Source organism: Anastrepha obliqua, chromosome 1 (genome assembly GCF_027943255.1).
Source record: "Anastrepha obliqua isolate idAnaObli1 chromosome 1, idAnaObli1_1.0, whole genome shotgun sequence".
NCBI lineage: Eukaryota > Metazoa > Arthropoda > Insecta > Diptera > Tephritidae > Anastrepha > Anastrepha obliqua.
The window spans coordinates 151,690,866-151,713,145 of NC_072892.1; the positions used below are offsets into that span (position 1 = coordinate 151,690,866).

The 22,280-nt window shown below is 40.2% G+C and overlaps 1 protein-coding gene across 1 annotated transcript in view; it reads right to left on the minus strand.

The window, feature by feature from the left end:
• The window catches only part of LOC129236480 (probable Rho GTPase-activating protein CG5521), a 34,118-nt gene continuing 11,838 nt past the window's right edge, over positions 1 to 22,280 (minus strand). Inside the window, exons 2-7 of the mRNA XM_054870906.1 lie at positions 20,051 to 20,161; positions 10,816 to 10,987; positions 6,415 to 10,744; positions 5,344 to 6,347; positions 5,087 to 5,274; positions 1 to 306 (exon numbers count right to left, since the gene is read on the minus strand). Coding sequence (XP_054726881.1) covers positions 65 to 306; positions 5,087 to 5,274; positions 5,344 to 6,347; positions 6,415 to 10,744; positions 10,816 to 10,987; positions 20,051 to 20,161 — 6,047 coding nt within the window. The 3' untranslated portion in view covers positions 1 to 64. The remainder of the gene's footprint in view (positions 307 to 5,086; positions 5,275 to 5,343; positions 6,348 to 6,414; positions 10,745 to 10,815; positions 10,988 to 20,050; positions 20,162 to 22,280) is intronic.

Consider the following 22,280-nt stretch of genomic DNA (forward strand, 5'->3'; position numbering starts at 1 on the left):
TTTTTTTTTTTAATTTTTTTTAATTGTAGCTCAGTTCGTATTAGTAACTAAGGAGTTATACGCATTATTTGAATCGTCGCAACGGCAATGTTGGGCTCTCCGGTGGTGTGCTGTTCGTCTGCAAAGCGCTCTTCTTCGGCACGCTCACATTTTTGAAGGGCGCACCCAATTTGCGTGCGCCGCGAGGTGATGATGAGCTGTTTGTTGCCGCTTCCATAGCGGCGGTGGTGGTGGCTGAAGCGGAGGGTGCAAGTCCGGTGTGCATCAGCTCCTTTGTATTGGAATCAATGGAAGCCTGAACCCAACCTGTTGGCGAGAAATTTCATATATTGAAAATCTCTTTCTCAACCAGTTTTAAATTTTCTCAACTTTTTAAATTTATTTTTATGAAATTTATCTATAAGAAAAATTTAAAATATATAAACATATGTTCATTAAAATAGGTACGCTGCCTTTATCTATAGATTTCCTTGTGCCGCTCGGAAAAATTGTAAGATATTATTGATATTTCGCTTTTTTACAGATGGCATCACTGCTTAGTTGCGAAATTAAAAGATACCGTTATTTTAAGTTGCGTTAGATTCGGTTATTTTCATAAAGTGTAATTTTGGATGGTCACTAAAATAGATACTTTGCGGATAACTCTTGCTATCAACTTTTTAGTGAAAAATAGCAAATTTGACAGTTCATTTAATAACCAATAATAAATAGGAATTTTTTTCAAAGATGGATCATGCGCAACTGAGGAGCGGAATCTTGTTATCAATCTTTGATTCTCTTGGACGGTCCAAAAATTGTATAGTAAATGTTCTTAAGCACGAAAAGTTCACAGAACGACTTGGCAGGAAAAAGGAAAACGACATACACTATTGACAATTTAATTGTGACTCTAGCCAAAAGGGATCCTTTTGAGTCATCAAAGGCCATTGCAGCTGAAATCAGCCACGTAGTATCAGCGAGAGTTGTACGGCGTCTATTGTACAACATGAGTCTATCAAACAGAATAGCTCGTAAAGTTCGTCTGTTGAAACAAGCAAATTTACTGAAGAGGAAAAGTTTTGCTCAAGAGCACATGTCATGGTGTGGACCAGAGGGTATGAAAAAGTGGTATAACATACTCTGCAGGGATGAAAAAAAAAATTTTATGTAAATTTTGCTGGGCGAAATGTCAGACGTCCTAAAAGACAAGAGCCCTCACCGCGAATCATAAAAAAGAACAAAAAAAAAAAGTCAAGCACGGTGGCGGCAACATAATGATTTGGGGATGCTTCTCTTGGTATGGAGAGGACATATTCACCTCATAACTTCAGGTTAGGTTAGGTTGAACTAGCTGGCTAAAAGCCATCACAAAGAAATAGTAGTCCAGATGGAGCTAGGCCTTTACGTTTCTTTGTAGTAGAAATGATGATGATACTGGGGCGGCAGCACTTGGTTGGAAAAGCCCCGAGTCATTCCGGTAACGTAAAACCGGCTGCCATGGGAATGACATCTTGTAATGCGTCTGCGTCTTTTGCGAATCTAAGTAAGCCCTGAAGCTCTAACCGCGAGCGGCATTCTATCTTCTCATATTGTAGAGCGCCTAAGCATTTCAATCTAGTTCTAGCTAACGCACAGCAAGAACATAGAAGCTGTCATAGAGTTTTCCTCGCGTCCAGTTCATCTAAAAATCTGCAGCTATCGTTGTGTCTGCGGCTAGTCTCTCTATGGCGTTCCTACTTTTTAGAGGATTTTTAGATGAAATTGCAAACAGCAAAGACTTCTGCTCGAAAGATACTGCAGTGGTCGGGGAGTTTTAATGGCTGCTTGATGCCTAGCTCTGCGCAATAAATCCCTGCCCCTACTCCGTGCAACATTTTCGAGCCGTCGGTAAATATTGGGTAGTCGAAAAAGTCTTTTCGTATTTGGCAATAGATGTCGTTGGAGTCATCTATCTCCAGTGCTACCAATCACTGTGTCATATCATATGGTGTTAGAAAGGTGACATTTTAAGCTTCATTTAACAAAAAAAAATAAATTCGGAGAATATGAAAAAAAGTTATACCTGTTCAAAAATGAATGAAAATAATGAAGAAATTCGCTATATTTTGAAATTTTTGTATAAAAAAGGGAAGAATGCCACGCAAGCCACCAATGAAATTTGTGAAGTTTATGGAGACGATGCTGTATCAGTTCGTGTAGCACAACAATGGTTCGCTCGCTTCCGTTCTGGAAATTTCGATGTGAAAGATGCACCTCGCTCCGGTCAACCTATCGTTGAAAAAGTCGATGAAATTATGGAAAAGATTGACCAGGACCGTCACATAAGCAGCCATGACATCGCCAAGGCACTAAACATTCATTATCAAACGGTTTTGAACCATTTAAAAAAGGCTGGTTACAAAAAGAAGCTCGATGTTTGGGTACCACATGAATTGTCTGTGAAAAATTTAATGGACTGAATTAACATCTGCGATTCTTTGCTGAAACGAAATGAAATCGAACCATTTCTGAAGCGAATGGTAACAGGAGACGAAAAGTGGATCAAATACGACAATAATGTGCGAAAAATTGCATGGTGCAAGGGGGTGAAGCTCAACAAATGGTCACAAAGTCAGGATTGACGCCTCGAAAGGTTATGCTGTGTGTTTGGTGGGATTGGAAAGGAATCATCCACTATGAGGTGCTCCAGCCTGCTCGAACGATTGATTCTACACTTTACTGTCAACAACTGATGAGATTGAAACAAGCAATCGAACAAAAACGGCCAGAACTGATCAGCCGAAAGGGCGTCTTCTTCCATCAGGAAAACGCTAGGCCACACACATCTTTGATGACTCAGCAAAAACTGGGAGAGCTTGGCTGGGAAGTTTTGATGCATCCACCATATAGCCCTGATCTTGTACCATCGGACTACCATTTGTTTCGGTCAATGCAGAACTCCCTTAATGGAGTAAAGTTGGCTTCAAGAGAAGCCTGTGAAAATTATGGTACTTGTCGCAGTTTTTCGCCGAGAAACCACAAAAGTTTTACACTGATGGAATAATGTCTCTTAGAAGAAAAATGGCAAAAGGTGGTCGACCAAAATGGCACATATTTGGTTTAATAAAGTTCATTATAAATATAAAAAAATGAGTTGAAGTTTCATTAGAAATACGAAAAGACTTTTTCCGACTACCAATATATTAAGCGTATTTGAGCTAGGTTTCATCCCTCTTCTTCATCCCTCTTTTGGTTTGACTCCTCTTCTTCTATTGCTGTTCAGAATTTCTTCACCCAATTGCATTTCGGAGTCATATAGACCGTATTGACACTGTAACTCATGCCTATTGAGTTATGATCGAAAGTTTTAGGTATAAATTCACCCGTCACGTTCAATAGTTTGGTCAAAAGCTCTTCGAAGAGATTACACCATCAAATTACCTGGCAGAATACAAAGATCAGCCTGTGCAATAACGACAGGTGCAATGAGATCATGCCATAGGGAAGCTCTTAATGCACTGAAACATGTTACTGCATATAAAGAAGAAAATAACCATGACTGCATTTAGGTTAAATCAAGCGGGTCGCTGCAAAGAAAGGAAAAAAGCGTATGGTCATGCCAGTCTATTACCGCGACAAACTCATTACACTTCGGAGAGGACTGATTACATCAGCCCGACGGTAGCATTCTATAGGGATTTTTCCACTCTCTTTCCATTTCAAGAGGAACGGAGTAAGAGACTCCCATTAAACCACTTCGACATTACAGTCTAAAATGGATTGTGGTCTGGGAGCTGGTATATATTCTCATAAACTTAGAATTGAAAAATCTGTGCGTCTAATACTAATCGCAGACTTCTCTTTTAAGTGCGATATATCGTTATTCTTTTGGATATCCAACTTGTAATCCAAGCACTCGATTCAGTTGCAACAACCTCTAAACTGGTGGAACAAAGCAGGAGTAGTCGTACCACCTTTAGTGTAAACCATAAAGTCACCTTAATCTGGGTACCGGGACATCGGAATATTGAAGGTAACGAAAAAGCAGATAAACTAGCAAGAGGGGATCTGCATTGAATAATATTCTTGCAGAACCGGCATTCACACCATTGGGTGCAAGCAAGAATGCAATTTCCTTGAAATATCTACAAATCGCGGATTGTAGATAGAAGGGCCAGACGACTTGCAAAGTTAGCAAAACATTATGGCCCACATGCAACCACAAACAAACGGCAACATTGGCAAATATGAAACGAGGTATGCCTGCAGACTCACGGCGGTGATAGCTGGCTTTTGGTCCATGGGAGAGCAGGCAGCCAAAAACGGCATACTACTATGCCAGTCAATCAAATTAATCAAATTGTGAAATACGAGAGTGCAAATGGAATTGGATTGGCCATACGTTGCTCAAACCAGCGACCGGCATTAGTAGAATGGCACTGGACTACTCGTAGAACCCACATGGAACGCGCCACTAGGGAAGCACTAAAGGATCTTGGCGATGCAGCTTTATTGAACAAATTTTAGAAACTGACGAATCTCTCTCATCGCCCCAAATTAAGACGAAAGCAAGAAGTAGACAACACTCCAAAGCATTTGTTTCGGCACTATGCGCCTAAAGACGGCGCGATAGCAACTAATAATAATAATAGTTGTGAACAACCAGAGAAAAAGTAACGATTTTCCGTTGCCTCTGTGAATACCCTGTCTGCCTGGAAGGAGAGAATGTCAACCCTTGGCAAACCGCTTTTTGAAAACCTCGAAGAGCTGACTGGCATAGACATAAATGCACATACTGGATATAGTCGTGAAGAAATAACCCGTCTAAATAGTTGGTGAATCACTACGTCAACCAACCAACCATGACAAATCGAATACAAAAAGTCATGGACAGTCATGGAGGACGCAGTGGTTATTGATTAAACTTCGATTTTTTATCAAATCACTAAGTTCTTTTTGCATCGTATCTATTTCTGTTTCGTACCTATTTTAATGAACACATGAATATGTCCTTTTTTGCCTATTGTCACATTTTGTTCCTATTAAAAGAATTTTCCATATTTCGCGACTATACTTTTTTTTGCTTCTTCTCTCGGCGGCCACGCAAAACCTTCACTTCACGACTCACCTTTAATAGACGAGCGGTGGTGATCGATCAATGCAGCAGCCAATGGCGCAGCAGCGCCACTATCACGCAGTGTGGCATACGTTGACAATGGCATCGGATTGTAGATGCGATTGGCAAAATCTTCAAACGTGGTGCTCTCCTTGTAGCGCGACGAAACACTCTCTAAAGAGCGATTACGTTCTTCGTAACTGCAATAAGCAAAAAATAAAAAGTTCATTAAAACCGAACACAGCTTAAAGTCTGCTAATTATATTCACTATTGTTGGAAGAGCGGCATTGCAGCGCGTTTGGCACGACTCGCATTGATTGCTGTGGTACGTATCAGCGTGGCTAGACAAGCGCCACTTACAACACTTTCATTGGCCAGTGGGCCGAACCACGGCACCTCCGGTTTGCGATTCACCGTCACACGGAACAAGCCATTCTTCAGCGGATACACCACAATCAGTACATCACAAAACTCTGTCGGCAATATATCGCGTCGATAATCGCGGTAATGTTCGCTCCATACGATATGCACCTCATCATTGCCCAAGTGACGTGTTTTCAGCAGCAAGTTTTCTGGCGAATCGGAAGGCATGCGTGTGGCCACATGATAGATCACCTCCAGGAAGGGGGTTGCGTAGTAGGGCGCAGTGGCGCCACAACCTTGACGCGGCAAACCGCCGAGAAAGCCGATGTGTGTTTCCAAATCGATTTCCCAGCCAAGCGCCGAAACGAACATCTCATAGGTGCTGCTGCCACTGCCATTGCTCAGTATGCTACTTTTGTCTTCTTGGCCAGAAGCCACATAAATCACTGCCATTTTGTGTGTCTCACGACAGCGCTGCTGATCGACATTGCGCAATTCGCGCAATAGTTTTTCGGTGCGCTGTAGTAGATGTGTGCGCGAGCGTCGCTCCCAGCCAGCCATGCCGAGGTGAGAGAATAGTAAACGACAGTATTGGAAGGGTATCTCAGTGCGACCTGTAAGACTGGTTGTGTTGTACGACTCGAATGAGGCATGTGACGTTTGTTCGGCCGAATGAATAGATCGCTGATCGTGATGGTGGTGTAGCAACGAGGCGTTACTGGAGCCGCTTTGTAGCGCTTGTTGATTCAAATTGGAGACATATTCCTGTTCGAGTGCGCGTTGATTGAGGATGATGGAGATAGTTTGTGCCTCCAAGCTGCTGCCCAGCGGACTGGGACCGGGCGTATTGAGCTGCGCTAGTGGATTGGTTAAACATTCGGGACTGGTGTGACCGATATAAGCCAAAAGCTGAAAACATAACAAAAACAGATATGGATTTATAACAATTTGAGCGGGTATTTTTCGCTTTACTCACATCGTCTAGTTGATCGAGATCGGGTGCAAGATCCTTAGCTAGCGGCAACTCGCCCGCTGGTCGGTGTCGCAGAGTGTGGCGTGGCGCCAATACATCCAACCCAATCATTGAGGATATTAGCGAATCCATTGGTTGCGACATGTTTCGATGTTGCGGTGTTGTATTGAAGCTGCGTTGCATGCTATCTGCTGCGCGCTCCCCACTTGCAATACTACCGGCGTTTAGCGCTGAAGCTGCACTATCGCTGGTAAGGTACTTGAAGCTCTTTCGCGGTTCACTGTACAGTATGGATGCATCCCAGCACGCTTTTCCGTTCAAATCGCGCAGCAACACACGCACTTGCTTCTCAGCTGTTATCAGACCAGCCGTCGCCCCACCACCGGGTAACTTTAGCGCGGGAAGTTCAATGAAACTCGCCACCAAGCCGGAACTCAGCATGAATAGCTGCATATTCTGCGCATGCAACACCGATGGTAAGTCGACAGAGTCGCGGCGCGCATCAGCACCCCCGCCGCTACCACCGCTTGGTGCGCCAGCGCTCGTATTCGTTGTTACATCGTCCTGTTCCTCGACCATCGAACTTAACCTTGAAGCACCAATGCCCATAGGAAAGTGTCCCAAATGTGTGACCAAATGCATGGCAATAGCCTTAGCGCACATCTTGATCGCGCTGATACACGTCTGTATCGTCTCCGATGTCTGGTAGTTCGCCTCGGGCAGTTTTCCATCCGACTGCAGGTCATCGCTGGAGATGTGCGTATCGAAGTCATCGTCCGCGGTCAGCTTGACGCGTTCATGTCTAGGCGCGCCCGAAGCGATTTGCATCAACACACGCAACACGAATAATATCAACGTATCGCCGCGTTCATTGAGCGGCGCTAGCATCAGCGACGCCGGGAAAGCCATGCAGTATTCACCGAGGCAGAGCATTAGCGAAGTCAGCACAACCTTGTCAGAGTCTTTTGGGTTCGTGACATGTTGTATTTCCAGCGCCTTGCATATCGCGGTGATAATCAGTTGTGGCATGCGTTCAATAGCCGCCAGCTCACGTCCGCGCTCAGCGCACAATTTCAAAGCGTCTACTGCTACAATTGCAATGGTGCGATGCTTGAATTGCAAAGCTTGCAGTAGCACCTGCAGCGCTTCGCGCACACGTGGATTAAACTGCGCATTGTGCTGTATGTCGCGCGGTTGCACGCCTGGCGGATGTGGAATGGCTTGCTGAAAATAGCCACGCGAGCGCCCATTCGATTGCAATGGTTGCGAAAGCTTCAGCAAAATCCACTGACCAAGCTGCGAGAGCGCTATGCAACGTGCTTTGGCGGAGGGCTCGCGGCGCGCACAGCGCAATACAATATTTAAGATGTGGTCCTGTAGGTCCGGACATTCCATCAGTTCGAATATTTGTGGTGACGGTTGCAGTACCGGACGTGGTATCAGTGTGGGTGGATAACAGAGCAGCGAACCAAGCAGAGAAGCCACCTCAGCGCGCGGAGTAGTACGATTCGCTTCGAGCGAGGTTAGTAGTATCGCTGATGCGTGCACGATGTCCAGTAGTAGTAGTGTGTGACCGGGTAGTAGCAGACTTAGGAAACGTGGTCCCTCCAGATGTTTTAGAATCGCATAAATCAAATCACGGTCTTCGCCGGTAAGTAATTTGTGTAATGCGTGGTAGAAAATAGGCAAATGGTGCATGCCCGAGACCGCGCCATGTACGGCCAAAGAACAGAGCAGCTGTAGCGATAATAGTTTGCCCTTCTTGAATGATTTATCCAATTCGAGTGCGCCGTAGCACCAAGGTGCAACTATCCCGATAGGTGGCACAAGTGTTGGTGGCGCCGGTGTACTTTGATTGTCCGTGGAAATGCCCTGATTTTGCTTGATCTTCAACAGATTCGTAGTCATGTCGAGTAGATGCTTAAACACTTGTGCGTGCAACTCAGCTTTGGGTATGCGATTCACATCACCGAGTGCGCCCAGCATACGCTTCCACATGATAGCCGTTGAATCGGGCAGCCAGCCGGTGGCCGTACCGCCAAGTATTATCGAGCGTCGCTCGGAGCCGAGAAAACTACCCGAACTGCCCTCCTCCAAGCTGCCGCTATCCACCGCCAACACATCGATTTGTATTTGGGCGTCCTTAATAGAGCTACCTTCGATGCCACTGCTTGCCGTAGGCGATGGACTACGCGAATCTGCACCACTTTCGTTATCTTCGCCATCGAGTAGATCTTCATCGTCGTCACCCTGAGTGGAGCAACGTTGGCGACGCTTACGGCCGCGTTGCCGAGCGCCGAAATTCGCTACCGAATCTAGTGACATGGCGCGTCGCATATCGTTGTGTTGCTGTATTGTGTGCGCGTGTCCGCTTCCAACAAAGCGCCGCGCACTCAATGTCTCCGAGCTGAGCGACAACTCTGTCGTCGACTGTTGTGACAGCATAGCGCTCAGCGAATGTTCAACATTTGTGGGCAGCGCTGTTGGTATTGCGCCCGCGATCTTCTGCGTGTTACGTTGACGTCGGCTGCGCATGCGCGAATTGCGCGCTACCGAAGCCAAACTGCCCTCACTATAGCTGCGACTAAGCAGCGGAGTTAGTACAGCCGCGGCGTGCCCCGAGCGCAATGTCGCACCGCCTTGCGTGTGTATAACGTGTCCGCCGCCACTTAGCGAATGCTGATGCGTGTGCATGTGGCCACCACCGCCGCCTGCATTAGATTGTTCGTCGGAGCGACTGCTGTTCGATTCACGCTCACGTTCGGCAACATTGTCGCGATCACGACTCTCTTTCATGGTACTCACCGCCGAGCCACCTGACTGCTGCCATACGCTGCCGATACGACGACGCTTGCCTTTGCTTTCGGCCAGCCGGTCCAACGGAAGATCCTGCAGATTCAACGCATACACGTAACGCGAAAACACACGCGTCAGCGTTTGTATTGTTTTATCCCACTCGATAATCAACTCATCGCGGTATGTTAGTGAAGCGAGCACGGCAAGAAATTTTTCCCATAGTTGCACGTTAACGGGCACATTGGTGTGCGCGCGTATCCAAGTCACGATTAGAGTTTGGAAAATGGCCTGACCAAGTATGCCGCCCAGACTGGAACTCTTCGAGCCAGTCGGATTCTGATGCAACACAATCGAGGTTACCTGCAGTAAGACTAGCAACAGCTGTTCCCAAGTTTTCGGTTCCATGCGCGTATTCATCACCATTGTGCGGTACACATTCAACACCTTCTTGCACACCTCTGTCTGCTCATGGAGCGGCGTTGAGCGGTAATCACGTGATTTTGTCGGAAAATAAATGTTCAGATGACTGGTGTTGACGAGAAATACATTCGCTGCATTTGTGACGAATATCTGCAGCACATTTTGCAGGCCAGCGCGTACTGCCACATTCTCCTTACACATAGCACCGACGTAAGAAGGTGTGCGCAAGCGTTGACTACGCGGTGTGCTGCCAGCCGAGCTATTGTTCGCCAGCACCGCGTTCCCATTGCTATTGTCATCCGGCTCGAGCAGAAACTGTGGCGGTGTGGTGCCGGTCATCCAATCGCGGTACACAGCAATTGCGGTACGTATCGCATCGATTTGCGACTTCGTTGTAAAATTCAACAGAAACGCCTGCCGATAGACCTCATGCACAAAGTTTATATTTTCACGCGTCGCATACAACACGTCGCGCACAATTAAACTCTGTTGATAGGCGCGCAGGCGATGTCCTTCGTTGATGTGCATATTATCGAGGCGATGATTCATCGTGCGCTCGTGCGTAAAATGGGAAATCCAATTGATCAGCACCACTACACATGAGGACATCACCTCCTCCTTCTTATTCACCGAACGCATTGTGGGCAGCTCGAGACGTGGTTCGTACACGGACATAGTGAAATCGAAGTTTGGACAGAAGACTGGTAGGAAAATATCCTTGAAACGCTGTAACAAAAATGCAAACGCTTTGTGCTCTTTTTGTGAACGATTGTCGCGCCAGCGCAGACAGGCCACCGTCTGCAACATACTGTTGAGTAGAATCTCAAGACCATCACGTGGATCGGGTGGCGCCGACTTCTCGTTCGATGATGGTGGCAGTAGTGCCACAAGCTCGGAATTTTGTACAGGATGCGAAAAAGTATCATGAAAAACCGATGTAGTGCCACCATCGACTTTCATATTTGGATGATTGAGAAAATCAGTCGCACTAAACTCCAGATCCGGGCCAATAATGCCCTTCTGCGGCACAATCAAACCTGGTATCAGATCCGCATACATGGAATGCACATAGGAGGGTGCATTTTCACCCAGCGCCTGGTACCATAATAGGAAATAGCTGTGAAATAGTGGAGAAAATATGAATATTAGATTAAAATCGATAATGGGAAGGAGAGAGTCAAGACGTACCGCACACCCTCGCGCCTCAATTTTGGCGAATTTCCCAAATGCAACAATTTGGCCATGATGCGACTGAGCGAGTGGCATTGCCAGCGGCGCGCCAGCAGCTCTGGCAGCCAGCAAAGTATTTTCTCGAGGAGCCATAATGAGCCATCCAATTCCTCGCGATGTGCTTTGTGTACTAAATAGGAGAAGATTTTTTTTTTTGGTTAATGGTATCGATTGCTATGATGGTACATGGAAGAGTGCGTTATAGGTAGAAATGGCAAATGAGTTTGATAAATAATTATGAATGAAGTGTATTACACTTTACAAGCAACAACACAAAATTATATTATTTACAATATTCTTTTTTTGTACTAACACATACATTCGTGAATATACCCTGCAAGACAGCTGACTATCATATAAGTGTATTATCATCACTAATTACAAAAGTGCTCATTAAACGACTCATTTTTGTTCCAGCCATGGGAAAGAACTGATAGATTCAGCATTGTCTTGTAGGGTAGTAATGGCTTTACAGTGAGACATATATGAAATGTAACAGGAAACACAAGACGAGTGTGTTTCGAAGGTATGTAATGAATGTGGAGTTTAGTCGAGTTTAGTTTAATTCTGGAATATTTAAGATGGATGATGTAACAGTGTCGTTTATTTCAACAAACTTGTGTATTTAAAATAAATTAAATTTTAAATTCTATATAGCAACAGATTTAGCGAAGCAGTTACGTCCTATATTTAAAATAATGAAAAAAATTGTGAGTTAAGTTAATTCTTTCGCTTTATGTGTTTGATATTAGGTGCGTAACGAAGTTCTCGCTGTTTTTTTTATGAAAATATAACTTTATTCTAAAAAACTGGTTACAAGTGAATCATTGAAAGTATTTCTCATCGCTGGCTACTACTTTTTCCCATCTTTCTGGTAGATCCCGTGTACCGTCGCTGTAAAACTGTTCATCTTTTGAGGCTATCCACGGATCGAGCCATTTTTTAATGTCTTCATATGAATGGAACTGCTGGTCAGCTAGACCATGTGCCATCGATCGGAACAGGTGATAATCGGACGGCGCAATATCTGAAGAATATGACGGGTGGGATAGGATTTCCCATTGCAGTGTTTCCAGGTAGGTTTTAATGGGTTTGGCAACGTGAGGCCGAGCATTGTCATGCTGTAGAATAACTTTTTCATGTCTCTCCGCGTATTGCGGTCGCTTCTCGCGCAATGACGGCTCAACCGCATCAAATGAAGTCGATACCGATCCCCAGTGATGGTTTCGCTTGGTTTTAACAGTTCATAATAAATAACACCAACTTGGTCCTACCAAATACGACGACGTAGAAGCATGACCGGGCAGTCTGCATTAATTTCTTTTCATTGGATTGCTGTAATGAATCCATTTTTCATCACCCGGCACGATGCGATGAAGAAAACGCTTCCTTTTTTGCCGCTGGAGCAGTTGTTCACAGGCGGAAAACGACGTTCAACATCCCTTGGTTTTAACTTATAAGGAGCCCAAGTCCCTTGAATCAGTTTCTGAATCATTCCCAAAGCATGTAATCGCTTGGATGTGGTTTGGCGGGTAACTCCTAATACTGAATCAAGCTCTTCTTGCGTTTGACACGGATCCTCATTGAGCAATGCTTTCAATTCAGCGTCTTCGAAAGTTGTTGGCCTTCCTTCATGCGGACGGTCGTCAACATTAAAATCAGCGTCTTTGAAGCGACGGAACCAATCTCGGCACGTTGTTTCACTTAAAGCAGCATCTCCATAAACTTTTTGTAGCTCTCGATGCGCTTCAGCCGCCGTTTTTTTCGAATGAAAGAGGAAAATCAACACTTCCCAATGACGATCATTCGGCACAAAATCAGACAAAATCACTAATGTGTCGAAGCAGTTTGTTTACTATATGTCTTAGCTTGGTTTATGACGTTTAGGTTATGTTAGAATCGACTAGCACACACTGCTGGCGGCATCTATTGACTTAGTTGCGCACCTAATATGGTAGTTACACAAAATAATTAAAAATGTTCGTATGACAGTGATGAGTGTTCGGATTGCAGAAAATTGGCTAAGCAAAGCAATATCCAGAGCCTGTTTCCTTTCTGCACTAATTTAACTCTGAAGGATATTGCTACTTTCGCGTTGCATGTGAAATGGCTATCAAAATCCATACGCCTGAAATTTCGAAATTGACGCACGAGCAACATGCCTGCAACACCTATTTAAAACGCGCTTGCCATGTAAAATTGATCGACAACTGTAGTATCGACAAAAAAAGCATCTTCTTGCAAAGCGTTAGAAACAGCTCGGCGCTTAACCCTCTCACTACGAGATGTGGCTGATGCTTTTTGCTTCTTTATATGGTAACTGCGCATGCCCCAGCGTCTGCGACCGCCACCTGTTCAGCGTGAAGCCTTATCTTTCAAGTGCCGTACATCTTGCTTGAAACATGATTTTCCAAGAACTTTGTGACAGTTTCGGGCTCTACCTTACGAGTGGCTTGCTCGATATTCGCCTGAAGGGCCTGAATCGCTAGTGAATTGTTCGCATAATATCGCTCCTTCACGGCACCCCACAAAAAAGTCTAAAGTCATCAAATCGCAGCTCGCCAGGACTGCATGATTACCGAACTTGGTGCAAAAAATATCGATTGTGAGATGGGTTGTGTGGCACAGCACATCATCCCGCTAAAACCACAGAACGTCCAAATTCAAATGATGCCACCACTCTAAAATCCCCGCCAAACTGTTCACTATTTGAGGATAGACGATTTTTACCTCTTTTCAATAAACGCGCCATTTGAGCCATACATCCTTGTCTTTGAAAATAAGTTTGCAGTATTTCCGAATGTTGTTCAAAAGTAAAATTATCAATCTTGTTTCGCGGAGAAACACTAAATGGACTACCCTGTGTTTAGCTATAATAGCCTTCCTAAGCATTAGAGATGTGTTACAAGTAATGGGTTCCCCATCAAAACAATGAGATCGTTCATTCTGTATTTTCTATCCAGAGTCTGCTCTACAGCATCGCAATAATAGACCCATTTTGGCGGCCTTAGGCCGGGCGACTTCTCTATGTTCCTTTTCTCTAGAAGGTGAAATCCGTATTTAAAAGCATAAGCATCTTCAAGAAGCTAAGAGATGAAGACTTAAGAAGCTGAAGTAGACTGTAAAAGATTCCCATTGAGTATTGTAGCTGAAGAAGACGAATGAAATAGTTTGCAGCGTCAATCTTGTTAATTAATAGCCATACCTCGTGTTTACCAAACCCTTCAGGGTGGAGAAAGGAAGAGACAGGGCATATTAAGAGAACGCTGTGAAAAGGTAATAAATTGAATTTCCACTCAAAACTTCTTGGTTGCAGTTATATGAGTGCACCAATCACAGTAACCAAAAAAGAAAACTATTGCCATTAGTACTTTTAAATAGCATTTTTGGCAACTCATTTTCAAAAAATTATCTATCTTGAAGAACTTTAGCTTGTTGGCATACCAAAACGCTTTCAAATATTGAAACACTTCAACTACAGAAAGACACTCGGGTATTCGCTATTGTCCATCTATGGACGACCGCTATATATTAGGAAACTCCAATGAGGATTGTCAGTGCCGCAGCGAGGGGCGATCGCTATTAGAAAAAATTTGTTTTATCATTTGGTGTTTCATGACCGAGGTTTCGAACCCGAATACTGCCGAATTGTAGTCACTCACCAACCCATTCCGCTACGGCAGCCGCCAAAAACTAATACGATTGTGTGAAATGGCGTTGAGTAATAACGGACGCATTTTTTTTTTTTTTTTTCATTTAAGTAAAAACCACTTTTTTGCTACCATTTGTACCAAAAGGGATTTCATTTTTGCACTTCCTTCACCCTTCACTTAAATGCAACCTTTTGTAAGGGAGTGGCAAAAGTGTGAAAAATGTCACAAGTGAGCAAGCCTTAATTGAATTATGGGCTCGAGTATAATAAGAAGTGTTTGGCCGAGCTCCTTCTCCTACTTGAAGTGTGCGTCTTGATGTTGCTCCACAAATGGTGGGACCTACAGTTTCAAGCCGACTCCGAACGGCAAATATTTTGTATGAGGATCTTTTTCATGGCAGAAATAGACTCGGAGGTTTGCCATTGCCTGCCGAGGGGCGACCGCTATTAGAAAAATGTTTTTCTTCTTATTTTTATTTTATTATCATTAATTATTAAACATTTTATTTTTTTGTGAAATAATCTTTTTTTTTTAATTTTTTTATTAGAAATTTAATTTTTTTTTATTTTAATTTTATATTTTTGTAACAAATTTTATTTTATTTTTAAATTCATTTAATTTTTTGTTAAAAATTGAATTTTTTTGTAAAATTTTTTACTAGTTTTTAAAAATTATATCATTTTTATTAAACATTTTATTTTTTTATTAATATATATAATATTTTTATTTTATTATTTTTTTTTGTACAATTTTTTTTTTTTTAATTTTTTTTGTAATTTTTTTTTATTAAAATTTGCATTGTTTTCTAATTTTTTTTTTATTAGACATTTAATTTTTTACGTAAAAATTATATAATTTTTGTATTAACAATTTTATTTTTTTATTATTATTAATATATTTTTTATTTTATTATTTTTTTTATTTTATTATTATTACACTCTTGTTTCATTTTTTGTTCAAAATTTAATTTTTCTTTTGCAACAATATCATTTTGTTGTTAAAAATTGCATTAATTTTTTGTTGAATTTTTTGTTTTTGTTAAAAAGTTTACTTTTTTTTAATTTTATTTAACTTTTTGTTAAAAATTTAATTTTTATTTTAACTTTTTAATTTTTTAATATAAATATTTTTTTGTTACAAATTGTATTTTTTTTTTTTTTTAATTTTATTTTAAAATTAAAAATTTAAGTTTTTTTGGAATTTGTTTCTATTTTCTTATTAGAAATTTTATTTTTTTATTACATTTTTTGATTATTTTCTGCTAAAAATTGTATAATTTTTTAGTAATAATTTTATTTTTTTATTATTATTTTTATATTATTATTATTACTTGTTTGCTTTATTGTTTGTTCAAAATTTATTTTTTTTTACAAAAATTTAATTTTGTTGTTAAAAATAGCATTTCATTTTTTGTTAAATTTTTATATTTTGTTCAAAATTTTTATTTTTTTTTTTCAATTTTTTTTTTTGTTACAAATTTTATTATTTTTTGAAAACTTTTTTAACTTTTTAATAAAAGTTTTAATTTTTTTCTTAAAAAGTTAATTTTTTTTATTAAAAACTTTATTTTTTGTTAAAAATTTAATTTTTTTTCAAATTTTTTTATTTTCTTATTAGAAATTTTATTTTTTTATACAATTTTTTTATTATTTCTATACTGATGACACGCCCTTTGGGAAGATATAGTTTTGCATTCTAGAATTCTTGGTCATACACCTATAAACTCTCCTCAAAACTTTGCACTGTGGACTTTGACAGAATCTGCTGCTGAGCTAACTTTTTTTTTATTAATAAAGAATTTGTTTGACACTTGTGAAAAAACACCCCCGGCAGATTTTTCCCAAAATAAAAAACACTTTTTTTAAAAGTATATTTTATCCTAAAAAAACGAAAAACACAAATTTTCGCTTGCATGCAAATAATCAAATGAGCATAAAAAGCAGTTAATTTCCAAACCTTTGGCAAGCACTTCCATTTAATTTATAAATATGGATATGTACAGATGTATAAGTATATATAGGCGCGAAGGAGAGGGCAATATTTTCTCAGTTTTTTTTTTTTTTTGTTTGAGGCACAAGACGCGCACTAATCTTTTTTTTTTTGATAAATCCATTTTTTAGCCTTTTTCGAACTTCTCTGCCCTGTGGCAATTAACTTATTTGTCTTTATAGTTTACTCGGCGCTGTACATATAATGAATGCTATATATGTAAGTAAGTAATAGAACAAATCATCAAATTATGACATGTATCTCTCCGGTAAGAATACGCAAATGAATGTTGTCAGCGAAAAAAAATGTGTAAAGTGCATTATTATAATTTTTTGTAAATTTTAGAAAATCGAAAAAAGTAAGTGCCAGATGAAAGCTCGAAAACTAAAAGTGTATTTCTATAATGCAAACAAAACAGGCAACTGAGCTTAAATTGCGTCGAAAGAAATGTTTTAAATAATACGAAAATGTATTATCCTTTTAAAAGCGGATGAATGAACGATTCAAATAAGTAGGTGTGAATGGCTTGAGAATTCGGTGAAAAAGAAAAGCCGCAGTGAATGCTGCGAAAAATTAACCGCAAACTTACCAATATGAAACGGAAGTTCTGCCATTTTTTATTGTTTTGTTTGTGTGTTAAAGTCGAATACATAGCAGAAAAAATGGTGTTTGGCAGGGAAGAAAGAGAAACAAATTGAGAAAAAAAAGAAAATATTGCGATTATGTAAAAAAGATTTTTAGTGGAGAAAAAAAACACAAATACCGCGAATACGCATCTAAATATGTACATAGGAGTGTATGTGTGTGTGTGTGTGCGAAAACTAACAATGCAAAGATAAACACACGCACACGTCAATACACACAAATACACGCGGCACGACACATGTGTTATGTATGAAACTTGGGTTCAAAAAGTACCCGGAGTTTGTCAGTAAAATGAAAGTGATTGATTTTTTCTTGACTGTTAAAGCTTCTTAAAAATTTCAGACACTTTTCGTTAAACTAAATTCGGTGGAGGGAGTCAAAAAGTGACAAATAAGCAACTGACAGATGTATTAACATAATTCAAATCGTTGAAATGAGAATTTCCGGGTACCTTTGGTACAGAAGATATGCATCTTCTAATTAGCCAATTGAGTTTACTATTTTTTTTCACACTTTTTGTTTGTCTTTTGCGGCATTTGTAAACAATTAGTTGTGTATTTTGGTTTGATTTCTTATTTTTGCAATGTTTAACTTTTTTATTTGCATATTTGTTGGATTTTTTTAGTTGCACAGCTGCACGACATTGCGTGGGGTGAGGAGTAATAAATAACCGCAAATCAAATAAATAAATAAATTAGTCGCTTCTAGCCACAACATTTAGACGATTTGAAATGAAATTTACACAAGTTTAGCTCGACTAAGCGTCTGCTCGGAGGCTAACAAATATTTTGCACAAACTACGTGGTGTGGCAATTGAGTTCCGGGAATTTGTCAATAAAACATAAGCAAATTAAGTTAAGAGCAAAATTTTAGAACCGTCAACACAAAAGTCTTCCTCTAACTCTACACAATGATTTTCACAGTGCGCACATGGCGGAAAGCACCTTTAGTTATCCTCCTTTAGCTAATCCGTGCAGTACCGCTCCTTGTACGATGCAACGGTAAATTCTCTTAAGCTCCAAATTCATCTTGTGGAATAAGGAATGATCGATAAGAAAAGTTTTTCGAAAACAAAAAAAAATCACGCACAATGTGCGAGAAGTAAACCGGCGTGTTGTCGTGGTGCAAGAAGCAGCCATTCTCGTATCAACAGCCGCTTCAAGAAGCCAACATAGAACAGGCCAGTTACTGTATGTACAACATGTAAAGGTTGATCAGTTTGGAGGTACATTTTCCAATAGGGTTTTTTTGACAGATCACGTGTGACTACTGTAAAATTAAATAAATAATTATTTTCAGTATTCATTGACATTTCATCATGGAAAGACCTACGCCTCAACAACGTTTACAAATCGTACAATCGTACTACGAGAATCGACGCTCTGTGAAAAGTATTAATCCCGCGCGAAGACCAACTTATGGTGTTCAGCGATGAGGCCCAAAGGCTACGTCAATAAGCAAAATTGCCGTATTTGGGCTGAAGAGCAACCCCAAACCATTCAAGAACAGCCTTTACATCTATTAAAAACAATCGTTTGGTGCGGCCTATGAGCTGGAGTAATCATTGGCTCATATTTCTTCAAAGACGAGGCTGACGTCAATGTAACAGTGAATGACGAAGGCTATCGCACCGTGATAAATGACTTTTTGATGCCGAAAATCGAAGGCCGCGATCTTTACTACAACTGATTCTAAGAAGACGGCGATACTTGCCATACAACACGTGAAACACTGGATTTACTGTGTCGTCGTTTCGGTAAGCAATTTATCTCTCGCCTTGGACCAGTGGATTGGCCACCAAGGTCGTGTGATATCACACCTTTGGACTTTTATTTGTGGGGCTAAGTAAAGTCTAAATGCTTTGTGGATGAACCAATTTCAATTGAGGCGTTGGAAGCCAAAATTACTAAAGTTATTCAAGAGATACCGACCGAAGTCATCCAGCTAGTCATTCAAAGTTGATGTTGATCGATGACCGAATTACGGCACAGTAGCGTCCAAGATTTGAAAGGGATTATCTTTTCATTTTGGTTTTATTTGAATTTTCTTTTTTATTTGAGTTTTATTATTTTTTTTTTTATTTGAATTTTTATCTTTAAAAAATAAATGTTATGAATGGTTGAATACAAAAAAAACATTGCGTCTTTTTTTAATTTTTTGTTTTATTTGAATTTTCTTTTTAATTTTTTTTTTTTTATTTGAATTTTTTTATTTGAATTTTTGTTTTTGAATTTTTTTTTTTATTTGAGTCTATTTTTTTTATTTTAATTTAATTTTTTTTTTATTTGAATTAAATTTTTTTTTATTTGAATTTTATTTTTTTTTATTTGAATTTTCTTTCTTTTATTTAAATTTTTTGTTTTCAATTTTAAATCCGATACCTCTAAATTGATCACCCTTTACATATTCACGACGAACGTTGCTGCGGACATCGACAAAATACGATGATTGGGCATTCTCGTTTACGTTGGCCGCTACCCACAAGACCCTTTCCCTGATTTTACTTCAAGTCTAATCACCAGGAATCGCCCAACTCATCCCATCTCAGCCGTCGCTCTGAATGCGAAACAACAAAACCTTGCTGATCGATTTTCGCACTAATTTCAAGCATTTTCATGACGCTACCAAAAAAGTTACTTTCGAAAAACACAACTCAAACGTGGTATTAACTGCTACCTTCATCTAGGATGCTATAAGTAATGCTCCTCTATATCCAAGTATATGTTTCCGAACGACGCCAGTTCCCGAGTTAAAACTAATCTCCCAGAAATTAATTGCCACTCCTCGTCTGCTCAGTCAAAATGTTAGCTTTTCTCGTTAAATTTGTTTTACCGAAACCATAAAATAAACTACAGAATCTCGGAATGAGAAAAATATTTGAAATAACATTTTTTTTTTTAATTTACCTTTTTGCTTTAAGTTTGCCTCCGCTTGTATGAAGGTATCGTAGAGTATAAAATAAACGTGACTGTAGTTCGTTTCGAACAATGATTTTGCCTCTTCTTGGTCAACATTATCTGAAAAGCGTAAATAATCAAAATTAAACCATTAATTAGTTTCAGTAAAGTTAAATAAATAAAAAGAGAACAGAGCTTCCACAATAACAATAAAGATTTTTTCGAATATTTTATATACAATAGTTACCACAACCAACACTCTGTATCAAGGCTTTAACAACAGAGAACTGCTATCTGAATCACTTTGGTTTTAAGAAAATGTGTCAAATAATTTGTAGTAATGACAAATGCGATAACTGGCTCACTTTGTGCCAGCGGTTTGGCGTGAGTCAATTACCACGTTATGCGATAATAATTACTGACCTATCTGAAAATGGTATGACACAATGAATTCTTCTGCATTCTTCATTCCGTCATTCCTTTGACATTGATCAACAAGTCCATGATTAAAAAGTTTCCGGAAAAACCATGACAACTTAGAATATCACCTAAGTCAACTCATTTGAGTTATGTTTTTTTTTTGGTTAGGTTGCCACATCTGTGATTAACATTACAATCAAAATTGTATAACCATTGCTTGACATTTGTAAAAGTTATACTGTCTTGAGTAAATCTAACTCTGCATGTGTTTCCGATTTTTTACAGGATTTGAATTTAAAACGAGCTTATATAATATTAAATTTTGCGTTAGGAACGGATTCAATGGTGCGAAAACCCTGGAACTTAAAAAAAACTGCCGTTTGCGAGTAGCACGAATGCTTCAGAATTGATCGTGAAGGCACCAAGGATGGCATCGAAAATTGATGAAAAAGTGAAATTAAAGCTGATTTTTTATCTAGTTTCACTCCTCTCGCGAGCATAGGGCCTTGACAAGACTCTTCCATCGTACACGGTTCTGAGCTGTTGTTTTTGCACCGTCCCATGTGATGTCGGCATCTGCTAGTTCGCGCAGCATAGACCTTCCCCAAGGGTTTTTTGGTCGACCGCGACCTTTGCTCTCTTGCGGGTTCAGCCCAGTGCCATTCTCGTGATGCTATCTGGTGGTTTTCTCAATGTGTGATCTTTCCATCGCCACTTTCTGCGTTTGATTTGTGTAAGGATGAGTTCCTCAGGCATTCGTTGACGAAAGATTGTAGCTTCTGTGTGATGAGCCATGTTTCGCTTCCGTACAACAATACGGACTTCACGCATAAGCCGAATATTCGTAGTTTAGTGCGCCTAGAGATTTACGAACTTCCCCATACTATATGCATTCGCCAGAATACCGCCCTTGCTTTGTTTAACCTGCAGTTGACATAGGTAGCAGAAGCTTTCGAGAAATTCCACCGGGCATCCATTAAGCAACACTGATTAAGAACCGCTAATATGATAACCTGCAGAGAGCTGGCAGAGGACTTGAGCATTGCTTATGGATTTGTTCAGAACATTGTAGTTAAGGATTTGGACTTGCGCCGTTTTGCTGCCAAGTTGGTCCCAAAGGACTTGAATTTCACACAAACAAGACTACGTTGATATCGCCACAGACGTGATTTCCAAGCCTCAATCTGACTCAACGTTCATCAAACACATCATTACTGAAAACGAGACGAGGATTTATGAGAACGACACGCAATCCAGACATCAGGCGAGTGAGTGGAGAGCTCTGAATTAACCAAGACCAAAAAACCACGTGGTTTTCAGTAAAAAAAAGCGATGCTCACGGTTTTTATGTATTACACCACGGATTTTTGTCAGAAGGTCAGCAAGTTAATAAGGACTATTATTTGGGCATTATGAATCGTTTACGAGAAGCAATTCGTAAAAAAAGAATGGATTTGTGGGAAAATAATTCGTGAATTTTGCACCAGGATAACGCACTAGCACACAGTGCCATCATTATCTGTGAATTTTTTACCAAGAACAAAACGAACACTGCATCGATTCAGATAACTCCATTCAGTTCCGTTTATCAGGATTGTTTATAGTATATGTTATATACCCACAGTCGGGTTCACGCTACTGGAACGATACCGATTTTTTAACCAGCGAAGGGCTGTCACTTCAACAGCATTTTCATATATGTAAAACGCGACTCTTTTTTAGGGTACCATACACAATTTGCTAAAATAAACGCCACTTTAGCTGTATTTCTTTTTTTTCATTAGTATATTGGATAAAGAATGATTTCGAAGATAACCGT